Here is a 26,562-nt window from a genome sequence, read left to right as displayed (position 1 = left end):
CATAATATCGGAGGTCCTGTAAGTTGTTGTGGTGGACCTCGTCAAAATGTCTGGCCACGGGGTAAGTAGGATCACGATTTGTGATCGCCCTCATGTGTTGGAGGATCCTCATGTTGGCTGGTAGTTTAGTACTACCCACGTATCTCAAGGGACACGTGCATTCGAGAACATAAATGGCAAATTCAGTTTTACAGTGAAGGTTTTTGGTGATTTTGATTTCTTTGTCACTGAAAGCTGCGCGGTAGCTGGTGGTGTTGATGCCATATTTGCACGCTTTGCAAGAGTGACATTTGGTGAAACCATTGGGTGCTTTGAACCATTCCATCGAGGGTTTGGATTCAGGACAGTTGGTCACCAGACTATTGTGTAGGGAGATGGCCCTTTTATATGTGATACTGGGTTTGGCCGGCATATGTGTGCCTATGACAGGGTCACTGCGTATTATGGACCAGTTTTGGTTGATGATTTTGGCTATGTCATTTTTTTGAGCACTGTAAGGTACAATTAGTCTGACCCCTGTGGCATTGAGCGGTGCGGCATCCATATTTTCTTTGGAGTTTTTGACCTTTTTGGAAATAAGGAGAAGATTTCTATCTAATTCCTTGGTTTTGTGAATGGCTGTTTCTATGGTTTTCTCCCCTGTTATATGTGACTTTTCCTCTCCACCCCTTTTTGTGTATATTATGTTGACTTTAGGGGGTTCGGGGTGGTAGAGTAGCTGTTTGACCCTCTCCCCTTAGTTGTGTGAGATAATATTTGGAGCGGCAGCTTAGCGGCAGGGGTGAACAATGATATATATATATATATATATATATGTATGGAGAAATTTTCTCATACATATTTATTGATCTTTTTTGTCATAGAGGTGGTGTCCTACATGTTTACACAGTGTTTTGAGATTGACTTATCTTAGCCTTTAAATTTTCTGTTTTGTCTTTCTTTCCCATCCAACTTTCTCTCCTGATTTACATATATAAGTAGGGTATTTTTCTTGCCTATCTTCTGAGACTAAGAATGGCACTCATTCCAGGCCTTTCCTTTGGGGAGGATATAGTATCAGACATACTGGCTGGTCCCTCCTTATTGGGGGACGCATCAGTGACGGAGGTATTAGCACAAGGGGAAGGCTGGGACACTCTCCTAGAATTGAAAAAAACACAGGTAAAAACCATACTTCATGGAGCAATACTAACTGAATATCTTAGGGTGAATGCGGCCCCCGTGGTCTCCTGATGACCAACGAACTCCTGACCTTTCTTGAAGATGAAGCTTTCAGACGCGATTGCGCCCTAGTGGCCTGGAAATGTACTCGGGACTGGTTAGTTTTTATTATAAGTACTGCAAAACGACTGGCTGATACTCTCCTAATTCAAATACAATCTACTGAAGCAGGATTGAGGACGTACATAGTGATGGCGACTTTCGATCACAAATTAGATCAGGTGAATGCAGAATTGACGGATTATAGGGACTACCTAATGAATTCGAAAATTTCTAAATTAACGAAAGATCTGAAAAAATTCTCTAGAGAAAAGGTCTATCCATATACATCTGAAGAATATGCCAAAAATAAAATACAGGAGAACATCAAGGGCAATCAACAGGGTAGACCCAGACCTTATACCACAAGTAGTTCAAGTGAAGGGAGTGATAACGAATACCCTCAAAAGAGAATGGGGAGGGGCCGAGGATACTGGCAGGGACCTAGACCACTAATGTTTCATCAACCCTTCGCACATTACCAGAATAAAGGGTATAATTGGCCACCGATGGGGTATCCCCCTCAACCGACCTTCCATAACACAAACTTTGAGGACCCCAGATTTCAGGCTCCCAACTTCCAACCTACACAATTTCAAAACTTTCAGGGGCCTTTTTTAGGGCAGGGTCGAGGCAAAGGAAGGGGCAAGCGGAAAGGCCAGCAGCGGGTCACTTGGGACAACCAGGACCAGGAGATAACACAAAGAGTAACCAGGAGTATGGCCACGAGCAATGTCCCTGGGACCAGCAGAGACCCTCTTTAGTGGTTAATTTATCATCTTTGACTCTGTCCCCAGCCCAGGAACAACTACTTAATAAAGGGCTCGGCTTTGTCCCTACTTTCCACTTAGACTTGTTTCAGTTACGCCAAGATCTTGCAGTTTTCTTCCGCAATCTGCGATTGAAAATCTTCTTTCAGGATAAAGAGCGAGTGGACCCCCATCAAGGAGATACCCCTTTTCGTCCCAAATCTACATTTACCCCTCAACTTGCACTGCTCCCCCCGGAGGTAGCAACCTTCGAACAGGCGGTTATTAATGATTTGGAGACTCTGAGCCTTTCTCAAGCGGGCCCCTCTTTTTCCAACATTTCCAATCTTGAAAAACAGGAGTTGAAAGAACTTATGGACTGTACAGACATTATTTTGAAGCCATCCGACAAAGGCGGGGCCACTGTGGTGCTGGACAGGACCGCTTACAATAACGAATGTATCCGCCTCCTGGGTGATGAGAGAAACTATTCTAGATTGGCAGCAGATCCAACGGAGGACATTTCCAAGGAGATTGTTACAGTGGTGGAAGAAGCAAGATCCAATGACTGGATCTGAGATCCAGAGGCAGTGTTTTTAGTTAACAAACAGCCTAAAACACCCCAACTTTACATTCTCCCCAAGATTCACAAACCAGTGAGAACTCCTCCCGGGAGACCTATCGTCTCCGGGATGGGGTCTCTACTGGAACTTTTATCACAATTTTATGATTTATTTTTGAAACCCTTGGTCCAAAAGCTCCCGGCATATTTGAGAGATACCCTTGACATCCTCAATCACTTAAAGGACATGCCATTTGACCCGGAGACGGAATACCTCATAGGCCTCGACATCGAGGCTTTATATACAAACATTCCTCAGAGGGAAACTCTCCGGGTCCTTGAGGATATCCTTTTTCAGGAGGAATGGCAGTACCAGACACCCAGGGCATTCATTTTACATCTTGCCGAAATTGCTCTTACCAAGAACTTTTTTTAATACACTGGTACGATGTACCTTCAGACTCATGGCACCTCCATGGGCAACGTTTTCGTGCCAAGTCTGGCGGGCCTCTATGTGGAGGCCTTTGAACATGCTGTCATCTATGACAATGCTTGTCCATGGGGGTTGCACTTGAAGTTGTGGCGTCATTATATCGACAATGTCCTTATTATCTGGAGAGGGGACCAACCGTCAGTGGATTCTTTCCTAGACTGGTTAAACAGGATCAACCCTTTACTGCATTTTACCTCCACGGTGACCAAGAACAGCCTACCGTTCCTGGATTTGATCATTGAACCAAGGGATGGCCTACTACACACGAAAGTGTATCACAAGCCAACTGACAAAATTGCCTTTTTAGCTTTCAATAGCTTTCATCCCAGATCATTGCGGGAGAATCTACAGGTGGGCCAATTCTTCTGGGTACGACGCAACTGTTCAGAACGTAATGACTTTACGGTAGAGGCTTCTCTGCTATCTAAGAAACTCACGGAAAGGGGGTATCCTCCTAGGATAATCAAAAGGGCCAAGAAAAGGGCGTGGGACATGAATCGTGAGTCCTTATTAACCAAGACCAAGAGAGTGGGAGTTGAGAAACCTGTATTTGTATCCACATTCAGTACATCCTCCCAACAAGTAAGAAGAACAGTACTTAAAAACTGGAGAATTCTGAACTCTGGCAGTCTGGTGGTGGAAAAACCTTTGTTCTCATTTCGGCGGAGTCAGAACCTCAAGGACCTTCTGATTCATACCAAAACCAGGGTACCACAAACGTTGGAGTCAAGGGCAACTGTCACGGGTTTACCACCGGTTGTGGGCCACTTCAGATGCGGATCATGCAGTGTGTGCCATCTCACTACGGATACCAAAATCATTGACCTGGGACTACCAAACCCCTGGGAACAGAGAGGGCACACTAATTGTAATTCACAGGAAGTAATTAATTTAATTATTTGCCCTTGCAGTAAACGATACGTAGGAATGACCAACAGAAAGGTGAATACCCGCATTACCGAACATTGTAGCACGATTAGATGTGGCAGATCTAACACAAAGCTTACATCACACTTTATGGAGGTGGGGCACACTGTAGAGGACCTTAGATGCACAGTCATCGAGAAACCATATTTGGGGCCACAGCCATCGGATGCGAACAGAGCCCTGTTTATACGTGAACAGAAATGGGTTTTTCGTCTCAAGAGCCATCTTAATGGTCTCAATGATGATATACCCTGGCAGGCGTTGAGCAGATGACCTGACTCTGTTATCAATCCCATGTTTTCCTGAGCCTTTGACGATGATAAGGTCACCAACTTTTATCTGTAGGGCCGCCTCTTTGTCGTGTCTGCAGTACTGTCATTTGGTCTGCCCCCTGCCTATGGGACTTTCTGTTCAGGACTATAGGTGACTTTACATCCATTACACCTCTATCCTTATGATGTCTTCTAGCCCCTCATAGGATCTAAGGATGGACTGCCTACTGTTTGTGAAGCCTTTAATATTGGGCCAGTAACCTCCCTAGATTCACTTGTATCCGTGGTTGAATATGGTCTAGCCTTCAAAGGGACTCAGCTTATATCACTGGTTATAAGTATAGACAGTGTATGTCATGATTGCCCATTCTATAAGCAGATTCTGTCTTTGACATGGACTACGGCGGTAGGCTGGCTTTGGGTGCATACCCGCTAGAGCTACATATAACTATGTGAGATAAGTACTGATTTAGAAGGGGTTTCATGTCTACAGTTCGCAATGGGTTTGTTTTGTTGTTATTTCAAGTAATGGTCGGATATCTGCACAGGATGGGACTACATTTCCCAGACCCTTGGGGCATTGCACGTAGTATGCGCGTTCTGATGTCTTCACGCTGACAGAGATGCAGAAGTCCCGAGTATCGGGAGCTTATAATGGTGACCACTTAACAGCGTACTCATCTTCGCGGCGTCTTTTTGGAGGGGCACGAGAGGTGACGGAGCTTTCCATCAGAACAGTAAGATGGGCATTCACTTTCCGAACTGCGGGTGGGGCTCGTAAAAGGTACGACTGGAGAACGTTCGCCCGGGAGGGGCCAGCCATTATTTAACTTGGCGAGGGCTTCCACACCGGCAAACAGATACAGTCCTAGTGGTTTTACTGGGGACGCCTTCCCGGTTTTTAGCGTTGAATGACGGAATGAAAAGAGATTCACTATTTGATCTTTTTTACCCACATTAGTAATAATTAGGCGCTATCCATTACCAGCTTGTATGATACAGCGTAGATTACCCTGACGTTTGTAGGTCCTTACCCGTGTGTGAAGGGTGACAACGTCCCCACGGGGCCAGACCTGGCGTGACCTCTTGTGTGTGTGTAGATATTATCATATTTGCTTACTGCACATTCTGTGGTTATGTGTGTTTGTACCCCTTACTATACAGGTTGTGTTCCTTGGAACACCCCACCCCCCTGACGTCATGTCGAGTTTAATCTGCTAATAAACTCGGTGAGTGTACACAGAGTATGACGCAGGGTGAGGGTACGCTGAATCAGAGATATGCTCTGAGTTTAGATTATAAATGCATTTTTATTACTTTATACGTCTCTCTAACTGTGTATTTTATATGCTTGCATCTATAATGTTTTTGAGGAAACACCTCCATGTAATCATTTATTTTGTTTGGAACTACTCATTGAAGTTGGGATAGGCTGACTACTCAGCAGTCATTTTTGGGGGCAAGAGATTTGTCTTAGATAAGGACATTACATAACTCTGTAGGGTGAATAAGCTTGAATATTGTGAGATGGGTATTACTTATACCGTGATCACAACTTCTAGTTTACTGTTTTTCTCTGCAGTATATGTTTTCCATGTGGGTGGAACTTCCTCCACATTATCAAGATCGACTAGATCTACGATTCGCCTCCTTAGCAACTGAATAAGGTAAGGGGGACAACTCATGAGACTGTGACAGATAGATGTCCTGATGAAGACCAATGTGACCTACGGATTGGAGGCACGCCCAGGTCGAAACATGTTGATTCCAGCAGTTTAGGAGGGGTGTTATAGGTTCCTAATCTCCTTCCTGAACACCACCATCCTTTTTAATCCTGACCTTGGAACCTACGAATAAAGGTATACTAGGTATCCATGAGCCAGTTTTAAGTTCACCACTTTGACTGCACTTTTTGTTCTATCACTGTACCAGTCTGGGATTGACACATTTTCGTTGTGAACATTGTTGTCACGTTCATTTTGTGTCCAGTCTTTGTGTTTATGTTCCCCCTCCCTATGCTCCGCTCTGTGCGTGGCCACGCCAGGGCGTCGTAGCAGACCCGATGATGAAGCATGTCACACACATTTGTGTGTGAGTGAGGGCAGTTTTTACAAACATACGATTGTGGTACTGCTTTTCTTCCCTGTTATATGTGATTTTTCCTCTCCACCCCTTTTTGTGTATATCAAGTAAACTGCCAAACAGCAGAGAATTTTGGGGCATATTAAACAATTTACCAAAAGGACCGAGAAGGTATCTTAACACGGGAATAAGCAAAGAAACTTGAAACAACATGTTCCAACACTGTATACCAACCTCCAAAACAACAAGACCGCCCAGGAGACAAAGGTGGAGTAGGTTTGATCGCCGGAAAAATCAGATGCAGTCATAGCAGGGAGAAGGAATGTAGTAGTAACATCCAGCTTCCAACTACAGGAAAGTGTGAGATCAGAAGGGGAGTCATTTGTTTTAAGCACTAACGGATCCAAAGCACTAACTGACGCAAAAAAAAATGCATTATAAAAAAACTAAAGGCAGAAGGAGCAGCAGGGCTGAACAGTCTCCCAAATGCACTATTCAAGCAAGCACCAGGCTATTGGGCTGAGTATTTTACACTGCTGTTCAATCATACCTACAGTCAGAAAAGGACAACAAACTCTTGGAAAGGGAATATATTCCGCCCAATATACAAAAACGGAAGCCGCCCTGCCTGAAAACTACTGGCTGATACCCTTGATTTACATTGAGGCAAACTATATGCATCCTGCATTCTAGCACACCTCCAAGCATGGCTGGAGGAGAAATGCCTAAAATTTCAAACAGGATTCAGGCCCAGCATGGGAACAACGTCAGATTTGACAGCCCTGGCTATTTTATCAGAAAAAGTCAGGAGAAGAAAATCTCGGTTGTTCGCATGTTTCATAGATCTAAAATGAGCATTTGATAGAGCCCCACGAGACGGACTCTGGACAAAATTGAAAGCATGGGGACTACCACAAAAATTAGTCGATGTCATCATTGCATTACATAGCGACACCTGGGCCTAGGTTAAACTCGGAGTTGGCAGCAGAGTCTCAGCAAAGATAAGTACCAAACATGGTCTGAAACAAGGCTGTGTGCTGGCACCGAGCTTATTCTACTTGTATCTTGCAGTCATAAACAGCTAATTGTCAAAAGCCAAGAGCCACCCTCCTAACTTGGCAAACGAGTCAATGTCATGCCTCCAATACACAGACAATATTGTGGTTTTGTGTCAAAGTTCAATCGGCCAAATGATTTGGCAAATTACCTTGAGTGGCAAGGGTTGGAGCTGATAAGGAAGAAAACAAAGGTGGTATGCTTAGTGCACACTCAGTTCAGTAAATACAAATGGTACGTAAAGGGCAAACAAGTAGAATCGACAGGGTCAAAATAATACTCGGGTATATACTGGGACGACGTATTTCATTAACGGATCAAATAAAGTCAATGAGAGCAAAACCTCAATCACTAATCTTTGCTTAGACACTGATAAAAAAAAAACTGAGCTGCCCATCCTACAGCCACTTGTTGAAAGTGATGGCAGCACATATATTACCTTCCTTGACATATGGCTTGGAAATATGGTGTGGTAAGGAAATTGAAATATTGAATGAGCTCTAGACCAAGGACTATAAGGCTGTTTTCGGCCTTCCTAAAGCAGCGCCCCCAGCCCAGCTCTGTCTAGAGTTTGGTCTTCAGAATCGGAAATATCAAAGGATGAACACCTTTGTAAAATTATGTTGGAAGTTTCGAGCCTCAAAATCCGGATCATTGAATAACTTCTGCTGGGAAGAAATCAAGGCACAGATGGCGCAAAAGCAATCTAACTCATGAGGTGCACATCTGCCTTAGGTGCACATCTGCCTTAGAAGAACTAGGCGTTTAAGAGGCATGGGATAGCATGGTGGACAGGGCAACATTTACTAGGGCATAGGACGCCACAGCAAAGAAAATGTCCCTCCAGGAAGTTACAAATATGCTGGCTAAGCAACGACATGCATACATTCCTACAGCCACCAGAAGCCGCAAGGCTATTTATTTATCAGCGCAATTTCACCTAGCGATAAAAAGGATCTTCATTCAGTACCGCTTAGGAGCGCTTGTTTCAAAGGATTTGCTGCCAATATCGAAAGGCATAACACAAAAAAACAAACTGTTGTTTATGTGGATACTGTATAGAATCCATAAGCCATTTGATGTGTGCAGGCCTCATAGTCACGGACTTAAGAAAGACACTCTTTAAACCTATCTTTAATTAATTAAACATCCACGTCTGCAGGCAGGCCGTGATCCACTGGATGGAGGGTGCATCGAACATACTGATCTGCCGAGGGGTAAAATTCTTCTCACGAATAAGCAACCTCCTCAGAAAAGCAAATTTACAACAGTATAGGGACATATAACGGGACCGTTTTTATGAACTATGAAGGAATGAATTTATCATGAAATTAGAAACAAGTGACTTAATATTTATATTAAACATGTAGAGGCAAATGCATATTTAATTTAAGGAAAAGATAAACACGTTTTAACTTTTGTAAACAGTACATTTTATAGAGTGACTAAAGAAAAAAATGTAGGCACTGCACTTTATGGTTTTGAAAAAACAGATAAAGGATTTTTTTGAGTGACTGACTTGCTTTCAGGATGGCCAGCAATACTGCCTTCAAGTTGAAAGGCTAGTCGATAATGCAATTTTATTTGAAAGTGAACATCTGTATTACTGCAAGTATAGTTTTCATGAAATTCAAAATTGACTTATTAGAAATTGGGCATGCCCTTTTTACGTACCAAAGTTTTTTTTATCATTGGAAAGAATATTTTTCTCGAATATTATACTGACTCATGAAATGGAAATGGCTTATTTGGTATTGAATAAATGTTTCTGTGGAAACATTATGAAATGAGCAAATAAATAGTGAGTTGTTCATGCCGTTTCTTTCTGATAGAAACTTCTTAACTGCAAATCTTTCACCTTGGTCATTTCTCAAGGTGATATCCTGAATCCGAAAATTGAATTAGCAATTCCCTTGCTCATCTGTAGGTGGCATCCACATTGGATCCACCCTGCCTCTGATGTGCTGTCCAGCCCTTACCTATATTCCCTACCTCCATGTGCTTATGTTAATCTGTTTCTTACCATGCTTGCCAAAGCAGATCTAGAGCTTCCAAGTCCTGTTAAAGCAACATACTGGTACCTCTCAAATCAAGTCAATGTGCAGTATGTTTCCCCCTAAAAAAACAGGCTTTGAGGCATGTTGTAACTGTCATCATTCGATGTGGCTGACTTACACCCATGACTTTTTCTCATCTCCAAACATGGCTTGGCCTCGAGAGACTGCTGCACAAAATAGTAGCCATCTGTGACACAAAGAGAAACTTTCCGTAACCCTTTTCCACAATTTGAATTTAAAAAAGAGATCCCGGCCTCGGCAATCCTACTCACGAGGCTGTTTCTGTATACGATTGTCATCAAGGTCACAGAGTTGAGGTAACTCAAAGAAGGCTAAGAAATACAAGAGATCCAGTCATGGGTCTCCATTGTCCAATCATTTACATCCCTCGGAGGTGCGCATTGCCCTAGGGCACGTCTAGGCCACAAAGTTGGTCCTACGCATCGGAACTGATCCCAGCTCTGGTCCCAATGTGCTCCAACTTCCCCAGGCTATCAGTGACATCACAAATCTTGAAGCTGAAACAGTCCTTAGACACAATTCCCCCCCCAAGGATCTGAGGGGTCCTCCTGTCAGTTTAGCACAGGCTTATCCATCTCCGACACAGACTATGCTCGCTGAATTTGATTTGAGGCTGGCCCCTTTCTTGATCAGAGCTCTATCTACTTTGGACGTGGTGCTATGCACCATGTCTCTCATGGTGCCAAACCAAACACCACAAGTTTGGGCATCAATGCTGATACCAACATTGGAAACAGAACCAATTGTTTATCAGATTCAGAGACTCATCCTCCTCTTCCCAGACCTCAACAGTATGGTCACTCAGAATCAGTCACATATTTCCCACTATGGTGATGGGGACAATTATGATGACCAAGACCAGTATGACGAAGGAAATATTTCCTACTTGCTGCTACACATAAGAGCCTCCTCATCACTTTATTAATACCACAAGAAACTAAAGACCTAGCTTTTCGAGTAGTCCCACTAGGCCCTGGTTTTAGCTAGAATCACACCTACTCAGCGGCAGGATAACCTCCTCGGCGACAGTGTGCTCCACAAATTGGCATAACATAACATATGAGTGCTAGGGGTGGACAGAAGTGGCAGAATTCGATTTAGTGGATTTCGGCTGAACTATATTAAAATTCTGCGGAATTCAGCAGCGGGCAGATTGAGAATTTGGTGCTATTTTCACAGCACAAAATGCATTCTTACGGCCAAAAATAGATGCCAGGGTACATTTTGCGCTACGAAAAGCACTACCAAATACCAAATGCACTTACAAGGCATGCCCCTTGGTGCCCTCACGTACTCTGCAGTAATTATTGCAGTGTTTGCATGTGTGTTGAAGGGTATACACTGTGAGTGCATATGGCATTTGGCACTGATGTGCATACCCCTTTAAAACTCTGCAGTAATCACTGCAGAGTATGTAAGGGCACCATGGAGTATGCAGTTTAATGCTTATAATTTGATTAATAATCAATGATAATTTAATGGTAATTATGTTTATTGTGTAAAACAAATATTTTCAATTCTTATTAATTTGAAATTAAATATTAATAATTAATTTGTTAATATGTTGAAAGTGTACTTTTTTCAGGAGAGGGTTGTGGGTTTATAGGGGAATAGGGTGGGAAGTAATTTAATTATAATTAAGTAATTATTACATTTTATTTATTGGTATTGATAATTAATTTATTGTTAATTATTGATAGGTAATTACGGTTTATTAATGATTTATTTGATAATTATCTTAATTGTATTAATTATTAATTGGTAAATAATGTTTACTATGTATTATTTATTGGTATTGATAATTAATTTAATGTTAACTAATTATTAATTTGTAATGCATTCATATTATTTGAATAATTGATAATTATATTAATTATGAGAAATGTTATGTGGAGTGGGTTGTGTGTTCATTAGGCAATAGGGTGGGAAGCAATTTAATGTTATAAAAGTTATTATTCATTTTTATTTATTGGTATTTTTAATTAATTTATTGTTACTTTATAATAAATATTTATTTAATTTAAAAAAAATTATAAGTATCTTATTTTTAACCCCTAGGCTATCCAACACTTTCCCTACTGTTGCACTCACTGGAGTGGGAATAGTAATTTCTATCCACTCGCTATCCAACACTTTCCCTACTGTTGCACTGTTTGGAGAGGGAATAGTAATTTTTACCCACTGCTATCCAACACTTTCCCTACTGTTGCTATCACTGGAGTGAGAATAGTAATTTTTACCCACTCGCTATCCAACACTTTCCCTACTGTTGCACTCACTGGAGTGGGAATAGTAATTTTTACACACCCACTATCCGACACTTTCCTTACTGTTGCTCTTGGTGGAGTGGAAATAGTATTTTTTACTTTCCCGCTATCCAACACTTTCCCTACTGTACCACACGCTGGAGCGGGAATAGTAATTTTATCCCCCTACGTTATGCAATGTTATTCACTGTTTTGGGCCTATGTGTTCTAGCAGGCATGGAGAAAATCGGATGCTGATTCTATGACGGGTCGTTTCCTGGAAGTCAAGCCCCTCCCTACACTAGAACTGTTCTGGGATACTATAACTAAGCCAAGGGACAGGAAACTCTTCTTTCAATTGAGGATAGGTGCCCTCCCTTTACGGTCATTAATAGGGAGGTAGAGGGGTTCGTCCAACACTTCCTGCCCTGCCTGTGGTGCTACAAAGGAATCTATTGGGCACTTCTTGTTTTCCTGCAAAGCCTATGCGGCCCCTCGCCGCATTTGGCTAGCACCTGCCTGCAAAAACTTAGGCACTCCCAGTAGCTCTGTAGCTATGAGAATTATTTGCACTAGCTCCTGTCTCCAACTAAGTGTAGCACTAGCAACAGCCAAATTCTTGGGGTGGGCTTGGTCCATTAGACAGAGTTCCATTTTTTAGGATATATCTAACCACAAGAATTCTAGAATTGTTTTATACCAATGTATTGGGTATTTTGTTTTTATCTATCTCTTCTGGGTTTTTTTAACTCTTTGTATATTTCATGAGGTATGAATTTAATAATGTTTTAAATTATTTATGTATGTACATGCTTTTATGAGAATTCTCGAATAAAGCCTCTTGAACACTATTGTTATATTTAATTTTCTGTCAAATATTAATTTAAACACATATATTTGTAATGTTTTAACTTATTATATATAATTTATGTTTACATTTATATTATATGTTTATTTATATATATATGTAATTATATTTAAAAGTATGTTTTTAACATTTCAAAAATTATAAATATGAATTACTTTTTAATAATATTATATTAAAATGTATATATATATACAAAGTATGTTTATTTTTTAGATTACTTTTTTAATCTATTAACTTTGACCTTTTTTACTTAATTTTGAGTATGTTTTACTTACTTATATTTATTATTCAATAAATGTTATATTTTATAAGACATTTAAAAAATTCAATAGTTTAGCATTCTATATTTTTAACATCGATATTTTTTATTCTATATTTTTGCTCTTACATATTTGTAGATAGGGAGTCGATATTCTGTCATTCTATATTTTTATTTCGATATTCTATTAAGTCGATATTCTTGCATTCTATGTTCTGTCAGTGATCCACTCTGAGTATGTAAGGGCACGTAGGGGTATACTATGTACAACAGAGTAGTCAGTTATTTTTAAATAGGGCCAGAAAAGGGAGCTGTCCTTCTATGTTTAAAAATCACTGCAGATTAAAGTTTAATCTGCAGTGGCTTTTAAACATAGAGGGACTTCACCCTCTTCCAGCCATGTTTAAAAAGCAGACAGTGTTGATCAATTCCACCGACGGAGCAGTAGAATGTATTTCGTGTTACTAGAGTAATGCAGAATTACTATATTCCTCCAATTCCGCCCACCACTAATGAGGGCTTCAACCTCAGGTCCGGGGCAGGAGAGATCAGACACTGAGCTGCATGACGCTGCCTGCTGTCACACAAGGGATTCAGCCAGCGCTTTGGGAAATTAACATGGTGGGGAATCTGGTGTTAGATGGAATCTCTCCCAGAAAAGATGTTACAAAAGTTAAACAGCATGCTCTCTGCATTAGTTTATGAGGATTATTTATCCTTTGCCATCAGACCACGCAACCACCCAAGTGGCAGAAAAAAATCCTCCAGAAGACTGGCGATAGACAGCCCAGTACAATTAATATTTACCACCACACACTGCATATATTTCACCTGAGAGGGCTCCTGCTTGTAAAATCAGTATAAGTGGAGTCATTATGCTCAAACACTTTGGTGGAGTGCTCAGCAGAACATTTGAGTTCTGCTGTTGGAGATTTAGGGCCAAATGTACTAAGCCATTTTGCAGCGCCTGCTTTTTGTTAAATTAGGGGGTATGAAATTGGAAAACAGTTTTTGATATTCACTAAGGCCACCTTGTGATTCAATAAAGGTTTACGAAATCGTTAAATGGGTGTTGAAATAGATACCAAATTGCAACTAGGAAGTGACGTATTTAGAGCGTCCCACCTAAATTGTGTTTTGGTATCAAATGTTCCACTTGTTAGCAACCTCAATTCCAGTTGCAAACAATTTAAAAGCTACCAACACTTCAAAGGAGGTGCTAACTCCATTGCAAACAAGCATTTACAATGCAATGGTTTTGCCTTTGTTAAAGTTAGAGCTATTGGCATTGCTCTTGACATTATTTTTATTTATGTTTTTTTAACATAAATAAATGGCATTGCCATTTACAATGCCACTAGCTTTATCTCTCGCAAATGACACACACAAACACACACAGAGCCCCCCCACACACACATCCACACAGAGCCCCCCCACACACACCCACACAGCCCCCCACACACACAGCCACACAAAGCTTCCCACACACACAGCCACACAAAGCTTCCCACACACACAGCTACACAGAGCCCTCCACACACACCCACACAGCACAAGCAGGCAACAGGGGCACACGGAGGCACAAGCAGGCAACAGGGGCACACGGAGGCACAAGCAGGCAACAGGGGCACAGGGAGGCACAAGCAGGCAACAGGGGCACGAAAACGGAGATACAAGCAGGCAACAGGGGCACACGGAGGCACAAGCAGGCAACAGGGGCACACGGAGGCACAAGCAGGCAACAGGGGCACGAAAACGGAGGCACAAGCAGGCAACAGGGGCACACGGAGGCACAAGCAGGCAACAGGGGCACACGGAGGCACAAGCAGGCAACAGGGGCACACAGAGGCACAAGCAGGCAACAGGGGCATGAAAACGGATGCACAAGCAGGCAAGAGGGGCACGAAAAGTGAGGCACAAGCAGGCAACAGGGGCACGAAAACTGAGGCACAGGCAGGCAACAGGGGCACACGGAGGCACAAGCAGGCAACAGGACTGGCACATGACACTGAGAAATAAGGATCTAGTAAAGAGAATGAATAAAAACAACTGTCATCACTAAACAAAATACATTTTTCCTCTGTGCATTGCTGACTTATGGTCCAATATCTAAGCACACGGTTTCCCAGTTCTGACTCCCTAGCTACTAATGCAACCTGACTCTGCTTTACAATACAAGCCAGCACAACACTACTTCATTGACTCCAGCAATGGATCTACTATGAGCTCTGTCAGTCTGGCCCATCTGAATCCTAGTTCTCATTTCAAAATTAGGATCCAAGACAGCTTTGTGCCAATGCATCATTATAATCACTTGGCCCAGTGAAAGAAATGATATTTTCCAAAAGTGCCGTAAACACAGACAATGCACGCAACCACATAAACACAAATCAGTCTACATTTTAAGACAATTGCTACTCTGGAAGTGGGAACTAGTACAGGGATCCTAAGCAGAGCTCAATCAGTGCACACGTGATACCTCTACTGTTTATGATCGCAACTGAGGCAGATGAAAGCTCAAAGTTTCTACTTGATTCACATAACACCAAGAGCACACACAATAAGGTCTACACAAAAGAAGATGGCTGGCAAGTGTATGCTGTATCTTTGGCTCCTAGGATTTGCACCTAGTGGCCCTTAGATGACAATCTTCGCTTGTATGTCAACAGATTATTCACTCACTAAACCAAAGAAAGCACCATCAACTAAAAGACATGTATAACATTTTACTGCAGCGACAGGTTAAAGCTCTGCAGTTAGTACATTCCCACCAACCTTACTGAGTGCCGAAACAACAGTGGAAATCTCGCTCAGATCCACAGTGAACATAACTAACGGGCCCCGCGCTAGTTAGTGACCCTTGCCCCCAGAATTGTTCATCCTATGCTCCTGGCTCAAACACACTACTCCACAGGATACCAGTCTTTCGATGCAATGATACAATATCAATTTCAAGGCTTTCGCTTAGCCTACTTATCCTGAAGCTGGTGTATCACGGATCACGGATGCAGCATTGGCAAGAACAAAACCTTCACAGCAGAACTTACCTTCATTTGGAATAAAGATGGATAATGTCCCTAAACAGCAGGGAAATATATTTCGCAACTATTCTGCAAGTGGTTTTACATTCAGGGTCAGAGCATGACCGGAATGAGTGAAAATTGAAAGAGGCATTCAAATCACATTCCATTTACTCAATTTGCTCACAAGTCTCTTTTCTAGACGCATCCCTCAGCATCTTTCTCCCTTTGGCACTATGCTGGAACTGATCTCCCAGTGAGAGATTAAATGCCACTAGGATAACATGCATCAGTCTTTTGCCTCTGTATGTGTAATTATGCCTACGTGTCTTTGACTAAGCCACCAAGCGCTCTCTCAATGCGCCTTTATTATGACTTGCATCATGCCTTGGTTTCCTTGTGCTAACACACGCATAGATCTCACAATGCACCTACACGCAGTACACACTTGTATCCGAGCAGCAGTGAGTCATCCACTCAGCCATGACAAAGCACTTCTACCCTAACCTGCTACATGAGCGTATTTCAGTACTGAGTCATATCAGCCTCCCTCAATACACTTAGATTCCGATTTGCAGAGTAAACTTATCTTGAAGTTCCGAGGTAGAGTTTACAAAATGCACACCAGTCCGAGTACTTGCACTAACCAGCACTCCTACAACGCACATCTAATCTGCACCGTATAAAGCTCTACCACTACGGAAACTCTCACCATACTGCTCGGTCCTGACTAACAGTGTGCACTGGAAACGTAGTACGAAGATTTCGATTAATCGCTTACGCTGACATTGCACTTTATGATTTGACATGGACTCTGATGTATTGGTACAGATACAACCCCAAGACACGGGAAGGGTGGGTTGGGGCAGGAACAGTGTTCATAGAATAAAAAGGTGACATATCCAGCAGTGAGGCGTGAGATCCTCGTGTGTGGGGCGCTATGCGGGGGGGGTGGGGGGGGGGTTCAACTTCGCGCTTTTGTTATCCTGACTTCTTGCCTATTACCCGACCTCATCTTAGCTATCCGTTTGTTTTTTGCCACATGTAGTTCCGCATTTATCAAGCGAAAACCAAAACAAAGGGCAACAACAAACATACACTGGAGATCTTTTAATAGAATATCCCATTTTCGGAGTTTTGGTACAACAGCGCACAGTGCATGTTCTGGACACAGGGGAAGCTATTTTAATCTAAAACTATAAACTACACTCTGCAATTTCCCAAACGTCATATTCATGCTATTAGCGTAGATGGGATGAAAAGTATGACATTAGGACCCCACCAGGATGGAACATAGCAAAAAATAAATGGTCATGTCCTTTTAAAATAAAATAAAAATCTGATTGAAAAACGACGTGTCTATAGCAGTCCAAGTGTGCACGTGTTCACACAAATAAAGTGAGGTGCCTCCTGGCACGTGGCAAGGACAAAAGGTAATTTCGGTGAAATGCCATCTGCCACTCAGCCGCCCTGTACCTCAGGCAGCCTCCCTAACGTCTAAAGTCAAATCATTTCTTCTTTTTCGGACATCAAAGGGCTGTAATACAAAGTTTCTCTTTTTCTGCCCAGAAACAGTGTTCATTTTCCAAATCCTTCGTGTACACGTTTCACTTATCCCTTGTGCAGCCTCTGATGTGCCTGTCACCTTGCACACTTTTTATCTGAAAAGAAAAAAGCAGCTGCTACTTCCAAGACAAAACGCCTCGTGGAACAGGTACGAAGTGGGAAGTGGGAAGTTGCAGCATAGCGCTGGCGGTACACGGACGGATGGGGGGGGGGCGCAAACGGACAGCGGGAACGGCGCAAGAAAAATAAAACAGCACTCACTGTGGTGTTTCCCAAATAAAGTAGACACTCACCTGGAGAGGGAGGCGGGGATCTGCTGTAGGAGGGGAGGGGGAGAGCGGAGGCCGTGTTACAACGGCATCGGGACCGGCTGCGGCTCGGGAGGCGGGGATCTGCTGTGGGAGGGGAGAGGGAAAGGCTGTTGCAAGTACTATCCTAAAGGTGGGTTATCCATTAAATTAATTTGCCCTCTATTAGCCTCATGGCTGCTTCTTGGCCATTTGCAGACACATCCTTGCAGGATCAGTTGACAATCTAAATTTAAGCGCAAATAGTCATTTTCAGTAGTCAATTTGAAACGAACATTTCTAATGCACAAAGTGCACACTAACTTCCCAGATGGGCCCTAACGCATATACGTAAATTAAAGACACGTATTTGTGTTATCTGCACATTGATGGTTTACGACCACTCTCAAGCACAGAGGGAGCAATTGGATCAGAATATAAAGAGTAACTTGAGTCAAACTGTATGTGAGGCTGAGCGTCACATCCACTGTTCCTCCTTCATAGCATTCGTGGTCACAAGACTTTAGCCGAAGGATGGCCTAAAGAGATTGCTTTCCACTTGTTTTCTGAACTGAGATCTGGTTCGGCTTTAAGGCTGGGATTGAAAGAGGTCACAAGTCCATCACCCTGAACACCCAGAGTTCGTCCTCCACGTTTCAGTCTTCTGAAGGTTTGTTGTTGCATCAGGTACATTGGCCGATCTTAGGTTCATGGTGGGAATTAGAGTGGTGTGGGAAGGTGGATATCTGAAACATGTCTCCGGTGGCCGGAGGGCAGTGGCGTGGGAAGTTGCAGCATAGCGCTGGCGGTACACGGACGGGGGGGGCGCAAACGGACAGCGGGAGCGGGAACGGCGCAAAAAAAAAAACAGCACTCACTGTGGTGTTTCCCAAATAAAGTAGACACTCACCTGGAGAGGGAGGCGGGGATCTGCTGTAGGAGGGGAGGGGGAGAGCGGAGGCCGTGTTACAACGGCATCGGGACCGGCTGCGGCTCGGGAGGCGGGGATCTGCTGTGGGAGGGGAGAGGGAGGCGGGGAGAGCGGATCGGGACCGGCTGCGGCTCGGGAGGCGGGGATCTGCTGTGGGAGGGGAGAGGGAGGCGGGGAGAGCGGATCGGGATCAGCTGCGGCTCGGGAGGCGGGGATCTGCAGTGGGAGGGGAGAGGGAGGCGGGGAGAGCGGATCGACATGGAACGTGTTGTGAGGCAGACGCCAACCAGCAAACATGCGCGAGAGACCAGGAAATGCCGACGTGGGCCCAGAATACAGCGTGAGTGAAAGATCGCTCATTGCAACTGAAAACAGTAATTTTATTAAATGCACCTCGGCTCACCCTTACAGCAGGAAGGCCGGTGCCGGCAATGCCGGCTGTTCATCAAGGGGGAGGGGGGCGGGAGAGGACACGGACGGCGGGAGACACCGGAGCAGGAAGGCGGGTGCCGGCAATGCCGGAACAGATTTGGGGGCGTTCCCGGCTTTCGGCTGACGTCGCGTGACGTCGGCAAAAGCCAAAGAATCTCGGGAACGCCCCCGAATCTGGTCCGGCATTGACGGACAGGCCCCTCGTCCAATGGCTAGGCTCCATTTATGGAGCCAGCCAATAAATGACGAGGGCCGACCCAAACCCACACTACAGTTCTCATTAGGTTTTCGCCTGCACGAAAAAGATGCGCAGAGCGCATCTTTTCGCCAGGCAAAACCTAAAAAGGAAGGGTTCTCCCTTGGGACACTTTATAATTTTGTGAAAGTTAAAGAAAGTTTGTCTCGGAGTATGCCGAGGTCCATGAAACCAGTGACAACAGTCAAAGAAACTTTTTTTTTAAGTAAACTTTTTTTAAACCCAGCTGTTTCTGTTAAGAAAAAGATGCTGAATCTACAATTTGTATACCTTTATTTAAAGGCAATCACATGCATGGTGTTCTGCTAACCCCAGCAGGCCAGCATCACTCCGATGGCCTCAAACTGGAGTGAGTCACAATTTGCAACCTGCATCATTATTATTCATTAGGTAGGTTGGTTTGTGACTCACTCCTCCCAGTAATTTTTATGTACTGACCTATTAGTACCCAGGTCAGTTCACAAAATCGAAATTGATTTTGCATAAAAGTCAGTGCGTAATTTGGGACCATTTTTTGCTAATCGATTTTCAGTATATCTGGCCCCAAGCCTCAGCTGAATAAATTGGATTAAAGTGCTGGATTAATTTGGAATTTAAAAAGAATCCCTAAATTGAAGTATTGTATTTGAAGACAATAAAGTCAATTACTGCCCTGGACACTGTGGCCTGAGAATACCCAGGGTTGCTATCAATTCCATATTGGGGGTTCTCAAGCTGTGTTCTGTTGGCAAACAATACTCAAGAATAACAACCACATTAACAGTATCAATTGTCCAATTAAAATACAGCAGTCCAATTAAGAAATTGTGGTACTCTCTTTTTTCAAAATTAAAGAGGTTTCAATTACTTAAGATCTGACCACTTTAAGCAACAAAACTTGTACAACAGTCAAGGTAACACTCACTTTTAAAATGTATAGTTGCTGTACTCATTTATGAATCTGTATTTTCCTCGCAAATTCATATTATTGTTCCTAATTCTGGTGACTAGCAAAAAAAATGTAATCTCTCTGTGGTCTTTAGGTTGCTTAATTTGATTATTTATTGTTAGCACAAAAATGTACAACTTCAGGTTATTTGCTTTTATGCGGGCACATTTTTACTGGACAATGTATGCGTTTTTGTCTCTTAAAGTGCTACAGTATGTCCTTTTGCTATGGGGCAAACAGATAGAAAAATAAATGATCATCTGCAGATTTGCAGTGTCTGGCGGTATACATACTCTAGTGTGCTCTGTTCTCCCTTATTGCCATCTTGCTGCTGTCTCTTGAATCTTTCTCTAACCATCTTCCACTCCCATTTATAGTACCCTCTTTCAGTGCTGTAAGATTAGAGTCACTATCCATTAACTACTCCTGTATTAACCTTTCTTGTCTTCAAGTACTCATTTAGCACTGTAGCTTAAGTTGCAATGATTTTCCTGTTTACTGAGCTCTTTGAATAGTAATGGCCTTTTACCAAGTTTTCCCCCTGGCCTGTACCATTCCAGAATTAATGAGGGCTGTCACAGCAGTTCCTGTCAGTGCATTGTAAGTTTGACCGATGGCTGTCAACATGATAGAGCTTACCGCAAACATAAAATGTTGTTTTTATTTTCAAAAAGAAAATCTCAAAGCGGGATCTTCTTTTTGAAAATAAAATAAACAATGCCCCCTTGACATGCAAGTTTTCTCCTACAGCGAGGGGAGCACTAAGCACTTTTTATCGCCCCTTAACACCAGGATTTTCCTGGCTGTATGTCTGCCCAGCTAAATAGGAGGGTAGATAGACTGGCAAATCTCTGGTAACTCTTATTCCGTCGGGCTGTTGGAGGGGTTTGACAACAGCAAAGACTGTGAAGTGTCTGCTTTCATCTCACCAATGGTGTGCTCGATTCTAAATCAGGTGGGTGGACCACAATATTTGCAGGCAGGGAACTCTGTATCTGTTAAGATGGACTGCCATCTCCACCAACATGTAATGTGGGCCCTACGTTCCCCTCTGTGCCCTAACTAATATTTTAATTCCTTTGGGCACAACCTTTACTTAAGGTCTCTCCCAATTCTTAAATTCCTGATCTGATTTTTCCTTCAGTCACTAGAAGGATGCTATTTTGTCTCTTGCAAATCGTGAGAATTTCAACCACAAAGGCAAGTCATATCGTGGTTCAGAAAATCAGTCTATTTCAACTATCAAAATGATGCTCCTTCCTATAGTCAACTTTTGTATTTCTATGCTTCCTATCTCTCCCCCCTATTTCTTCTTCAAATCCATCAATAGTCTCTTCACTAAATTGCTATGGAACAAGCGTAAAGCTAGGGTCTCTCTGCTTCGCCTCCAACAACCTAAACATCTTGGCGGTGTTAATTTCCCCAATATTTCACACTTTCACTCTGCCTTTTTCCTCAAACAAATGTGGCCCTTTCTTCTGGATTCATCCTCCCCACCTGCAACGGCTTGGAGCTCTTTGGAATTAGCTCAACTTCTCCCCTTCTCTTTCCTTACTGCTACCAACCTTACCCAGCCGCCTCAAAAGTTTGTCTCTCCTATCTTTAAACACTCTAAAGCCCTAACACTTGCTCTTTTTCGCTCCTTTTCTTCGCCCTCTGATCTTCATTTTGACACTCCACTCTGGTACAACAAATCGCTCAAACTTTGCAATCGGGCACTTTTCTGGAAGGAATGGATCGATAAAGGAATTTTTACTTATAGGCAACTCCTTTCCAATGACTCTTTACTAATCTTTCAGGACCTCCGTTACTCCTTTGGTATTTCCACTAAATATTTCACACACTTTCACACACTTCTCCCTACATTATCCTCTATTATTTTGCAGAATGTCCCCCCTCCTCTTCTTCCCCTCTTCTTACCTCTCCATCAAATTTCCATATCCCTTTCAAAACCTCGGCTATTTATAAGTTACTCTCTCACTTTCCCACTGACAGGCCCAAAACTAAACTAGAACTTACGTGGGAGTCAGACCTCGGTTACACCTTTTCCTCGCTCACTTGGGACTCCATTTGGTCTAAAATTCATTCAGTTTCTCGTTCTGCTAGCACCACACAGACCTTCTACTTTTTTTATAACAGACTTTACTACACCCCCAGTGATCTGTATAAATTCAAACTAATAGACTCCAAAAAGTGCTGGTCTTGTTCTTGTGCTACTAGTGACTTGTTTCACATGTTTTTTCTCTGCCCTAGAGTTAAACTACTGTGGTCCAACGTTTGGTCCACACTTAACAATGTTCTGTCCACTGTTGTTCCTTTTGATATTGCTACTGTTTTTTTGGGTGGATTAGCTCCAATCTGGGATGTTCCGCATAATACACGTAAATTCATCGACCTTTCTATTGCTATCTCACTGCAACTTATTACTGCTAATTGGAAAGATACTACTAATGTTGTTTATAATGCTTGGTGGAACCTACTCTGTCACCATCACAGATTAGATCGTGCATGTGCTTCGTCTATCCCTCTGTTGATTAAACGTGATTTACTATGGTCCCCTTTAACAGAGCTTTTATCTAGACATACCCCATGATCACCTGATATTACTTTCTTTACCCCTGTTCTCGCCTGATTTTGCCATGAGATGATGTATTCCCTGTTGCACTTCCTTCCCTTCTCTTTTCCTTTCACTCATCCCCTCCCCCCTTCTTTTTCTTTTTTCCCCCAAAATTGAAAAGTTGTGAAAGCATTTCTCATTGGTATATTGTTTACCCATTTCCGAGGTTTGATTTTACATTTGCATTGTTTTCAATCATTTTTTCTCATATTTTCTTGGTGTGTTTTTTTGCCATTGTACTGATGTTTTACTTTGTATTAATCTACTCAATAAAGCTTTTTAAACTTAGAAAATCAGTCTATAACTACGAAAGCCATGACCCCTTAGAACTGAGCACTATCCTACTAGGGTTATCTTATGATTAATAAACAGTACCTCACAATGTAAATAAAGACTTTTTTTTATTTCTAGTTCTCTTACTTACCATCGCTCTCAACACTGTAGAAGGACATTGGGTCAGAGGCCAATAGTGGTAGGGAGACGGCGAGGAATACCAAAAGCAGACATGCCATCTTATACTCTTCCTCTGGCGATACGCTTTCTGCAAGGGAGAAAACATATTTTTTTAATGAAAAGAGGGAACAAAATGTAGCTATTCAGATTTGTCTATGCAGCCAATCTGTTTTCCTCGCCACCATCATTTTTCTGCAAGCCGTGTTAGAGAAGGAAATGGTTTGATGGATGAAACTGGTCCATAAGGTTGATAGCTGTTTTTATAATGCTGAATAGAAATAGCAAGGATTCAGGATGTGCTTTCCTGGACTTGTACTTTTAGCTTTTGGAAATGTTAGCAAAGCCCCACTGATCATTTGACGTCCCAGCTTCCCAATGGGCCTTTGAGAAGTCAATCCAACTATTCAGAAAGTGAACAATGATAGTAACAAAGTTTTCCGATTAGCCAGCAAATATACTAAGATAGTCAGCATAGTCAGTGTGTATTCTAACCCTTCAGTCTTGTTGAATTCAAGATTTTCTGGTAGTAGCAGAATGGATCATTTAACAAATACACTATGGGCCACATGTACAAAACCTTTCTGAGGTCAGAAACGGGCCGATTCTGTGAATCGGTCCGTTTGTGAATGCAAAAAGGCCTTTTCATATTTATCAAACCCTAATAGCGATTCTGTAACCTGTTAGTCACAGTGGTATGTATGAATGTTTTGCAATGAAAATGAGGTCGCAAAACATTTGCATTTTACTACCAAATTCAGTTTGGTGGTAACCCATTCACAAATAGAGAAGGGGTCCCTTGAAAGGGGGTCCAAGCGACCCATTCCCCTTTGTGAATGTTTGTAAAAACATTTTTAAGAGCAGGCAGTGGACAGTCTGCTCTTAAAAAATGAAAAGAAAACTTTTCATTTTTGTTTTTGAAATACATCCCGTTTTCGTTTCTTTAAAAACAATCACAGACATGGTGGGCTGCAGACCCCAGCAGGCCACCATCCCTGTGATTTTTCTAATATGCATTAATTAATGGTAAAGTGACCTGTGCAAAAGTGCAAAGTGCAAAATACATGAAGAACAGTGCAAACAAAATGCATATAAATAACATGCCTGGCTAGGCCAATCTCTAATCTTCAATTATATGGACTAGCTATCCCTCTATTAGTTTGACAGCCAAGCACGGGAATCAGGGAGCTTCAACCCCTCCCTAAGTTTATTGAGAGTTCGTCTGACGAAGCCAGCTGGACAGAGGTTCCCAAATAACTAAACCTTTCTTTTTGGCCCAGATGCCGTTCTTAGTATAGGTAGCTTTTTCAAGGTTGCATATTGAGTATAGCCGGGCCAACCAATTTGAAAAAAGAGGGGGGTTAGCCAGGGCCGGACTGGGAACCAAAACCGGCCCTGGCAAAGTGCTTGGCCGGCCCCCATCCCCACTCGGGGGGTTGGTGGTGCCGCCGAGCGCTTTGCTAGGGCCGGATTTCGGCCGATTTTGTTGCAGGGCCGATTTTGCAGCTATGCTGCAAAAACGGCCCTTTAACAAAATCGGCCCCCAGGGGCTCAAAACCGGCCCATAACCCTTGCGGCGCACCGGGGAATTGCCCATTGCCCGCTATGGCCAGTCCGGGCCTGGGGTTAGCATCTATCCAAGCAGATGTTATACATAGCCTATAAATCGCCATAGCAATAAAAATGAGGGCCCCTCCTTTCTTCCTATCTACAGCTTCTTGAATACCCAAAAAAACCATTGTGTGGGTGAGCAGGATGTCTGTGGTTAAACTAGCCCGAGAAAGTCTTGCATCTTAGTTAGTAATGGCCTAAGTTCCTCGCAAGTGGCAAACATATGGACGGAGTCTGTGCTATATTTAAAGCATTGAGGGCAATGAGTGCCTTTGCCGGTTCCCTATTTTCAACTCTACTTGGTGTAAAATACAAAAAGAAACAAGTTTTGTAGAATTGTGCTTGTAAGTTGGCTGATAATAAATCACTTGGAGCAAATTGGAGAGCTAGGTAGAAGACATTGATGTTAATATTCCATTTTTGTCGCCATTTATTTGAGATTTTGGCCAGGTCATCAGGCATTAGGCTATTAAGAGTGCCATAGATAACCTTAATTCGGGGGGGTGGAGGTCCCCAATAATCTTTCAATAAGTTAACATTTAGTGAAACCATGGGCCCCCCTTGTGTGATAAAAAGTCCTTATTGGCTAGATATTTAAAGGCCTCATTATGATGCAAGTCAAATTGGGTTTGAAGATCCTCAAATGCTAGGACCCCTTCGGTCGAATACAAGACCCCCAATTTATTTATGCCAGAGTTAAACCAATTTAGAAAATATGATACCCCAAATATGTCTTGCAAATTAGCATTATTTCTAGTAGGGGTATAGTGATTCCGTCTGCCAATTCCTAAAAGCTTGCACACTGCGGTGAAGACCTTGAAGGTTCCCCTGAGGGTCTTGAATTTAGCCTTCTTGTAATACCCAAATTCGAGCTGACGCCAAAGGCACCCCCAGACATCAGACCCAAGATAAAGTTCAAACGGAGACGGCAGCCCCGTTGCGATAATATAGGTTGGTCTTGTACCAATACTGGGCATGTCTGCAGGACAGTGGCCCAGTAGTACAATCTTAAGTTTGATATTGCCCAGTCCCCTCTCTCCCGGGGAAGGGATAAAAATTTAAGTGATCTCATTGGCTGCGGATACCCCCATGTTAATTAAGAAAAGAGACAATCACATTTCTATAGTATTATGTTAGTGAATTCAAGAGGGATAGTTCTGAAAAAATATAGAATTTTGGGAAAAAAGATAATTTGAGGACTTTGCACCGGCCCACAATCGACAGATGTAAATTATGAAACCGGTTTAATGCCCTCTTTGTCTCCATGGCAAGCGGATCCAAGTTTTCTCCAACTATTAAATCTGCAAATGGGGAAGGGGTCCCTTGGAAGGGGGACCAAGGGACCCACCCCCCTTTGTGAATGTTTGTAAATGCATTTGTTAAGGGCAGACAGCGGACAGCCTGCTCTTAATAAATGAAAAAAAAACTTAAAATTTTTGTTTTTGGTATACATCCTGTTTTCCTTCCTTTAAAAGCATTCACAGACATGGTGAGCTGCCGACCTCAGCGGGCCATCATCCATGTGATTTTAGCGATTCCCAATGGGTTGCAAACTGAGCAATACCTCCTCAATATTCATGAGGTAGGTCTATTTGCGACCCACTGGGAATCG

General features: G+C 42.7%; 1 protein-coding gene across 1 annotated transcript in view; it reads right to left on the bottom strand.

Annotated features, from left to right (window-relative positions):
- NCKAP1L (NCK associated protein 1 like) overlaps nucleotides 1-26,562 on the bottom strand; it is a 1,717,783-nt gene that overhangs the window by 331,506 nt on the left and 1,359,715 nt on the right. The window contains exon 28 of the mRNA XM_086964598.1: nucleotides 23,314-23,430. Within this exon, the coding sequence (XP_086820724.1) occupies nucleotides 23,314-23,430 (117 nt within the window). The remainder of the gene's footprint in view (nucleotides 1-23,313; nucleotides 23,431-26,562) is intronic.

This window comes from Lissotriton vulgaris, chromosome 1_1, assembly GCF_964263255.1.
Source record: "Lissotriton vulgaris chromosome 1_1, aLisVul1.2, whole genome shotgun sequence".
NCBI classification, from domain to species: domain Eukaryota; kingdom Metazoa; phylum Chordata; class Amphibia; order Caudata; family Salamandridae; genus Lissotriton; species Lissotriton vulgaris.
The sequence above is the reverse complement of the archived record's forward strand: the minus strand, read 5'-3'. Positions and strand labels throughout refer to the sequence as shown.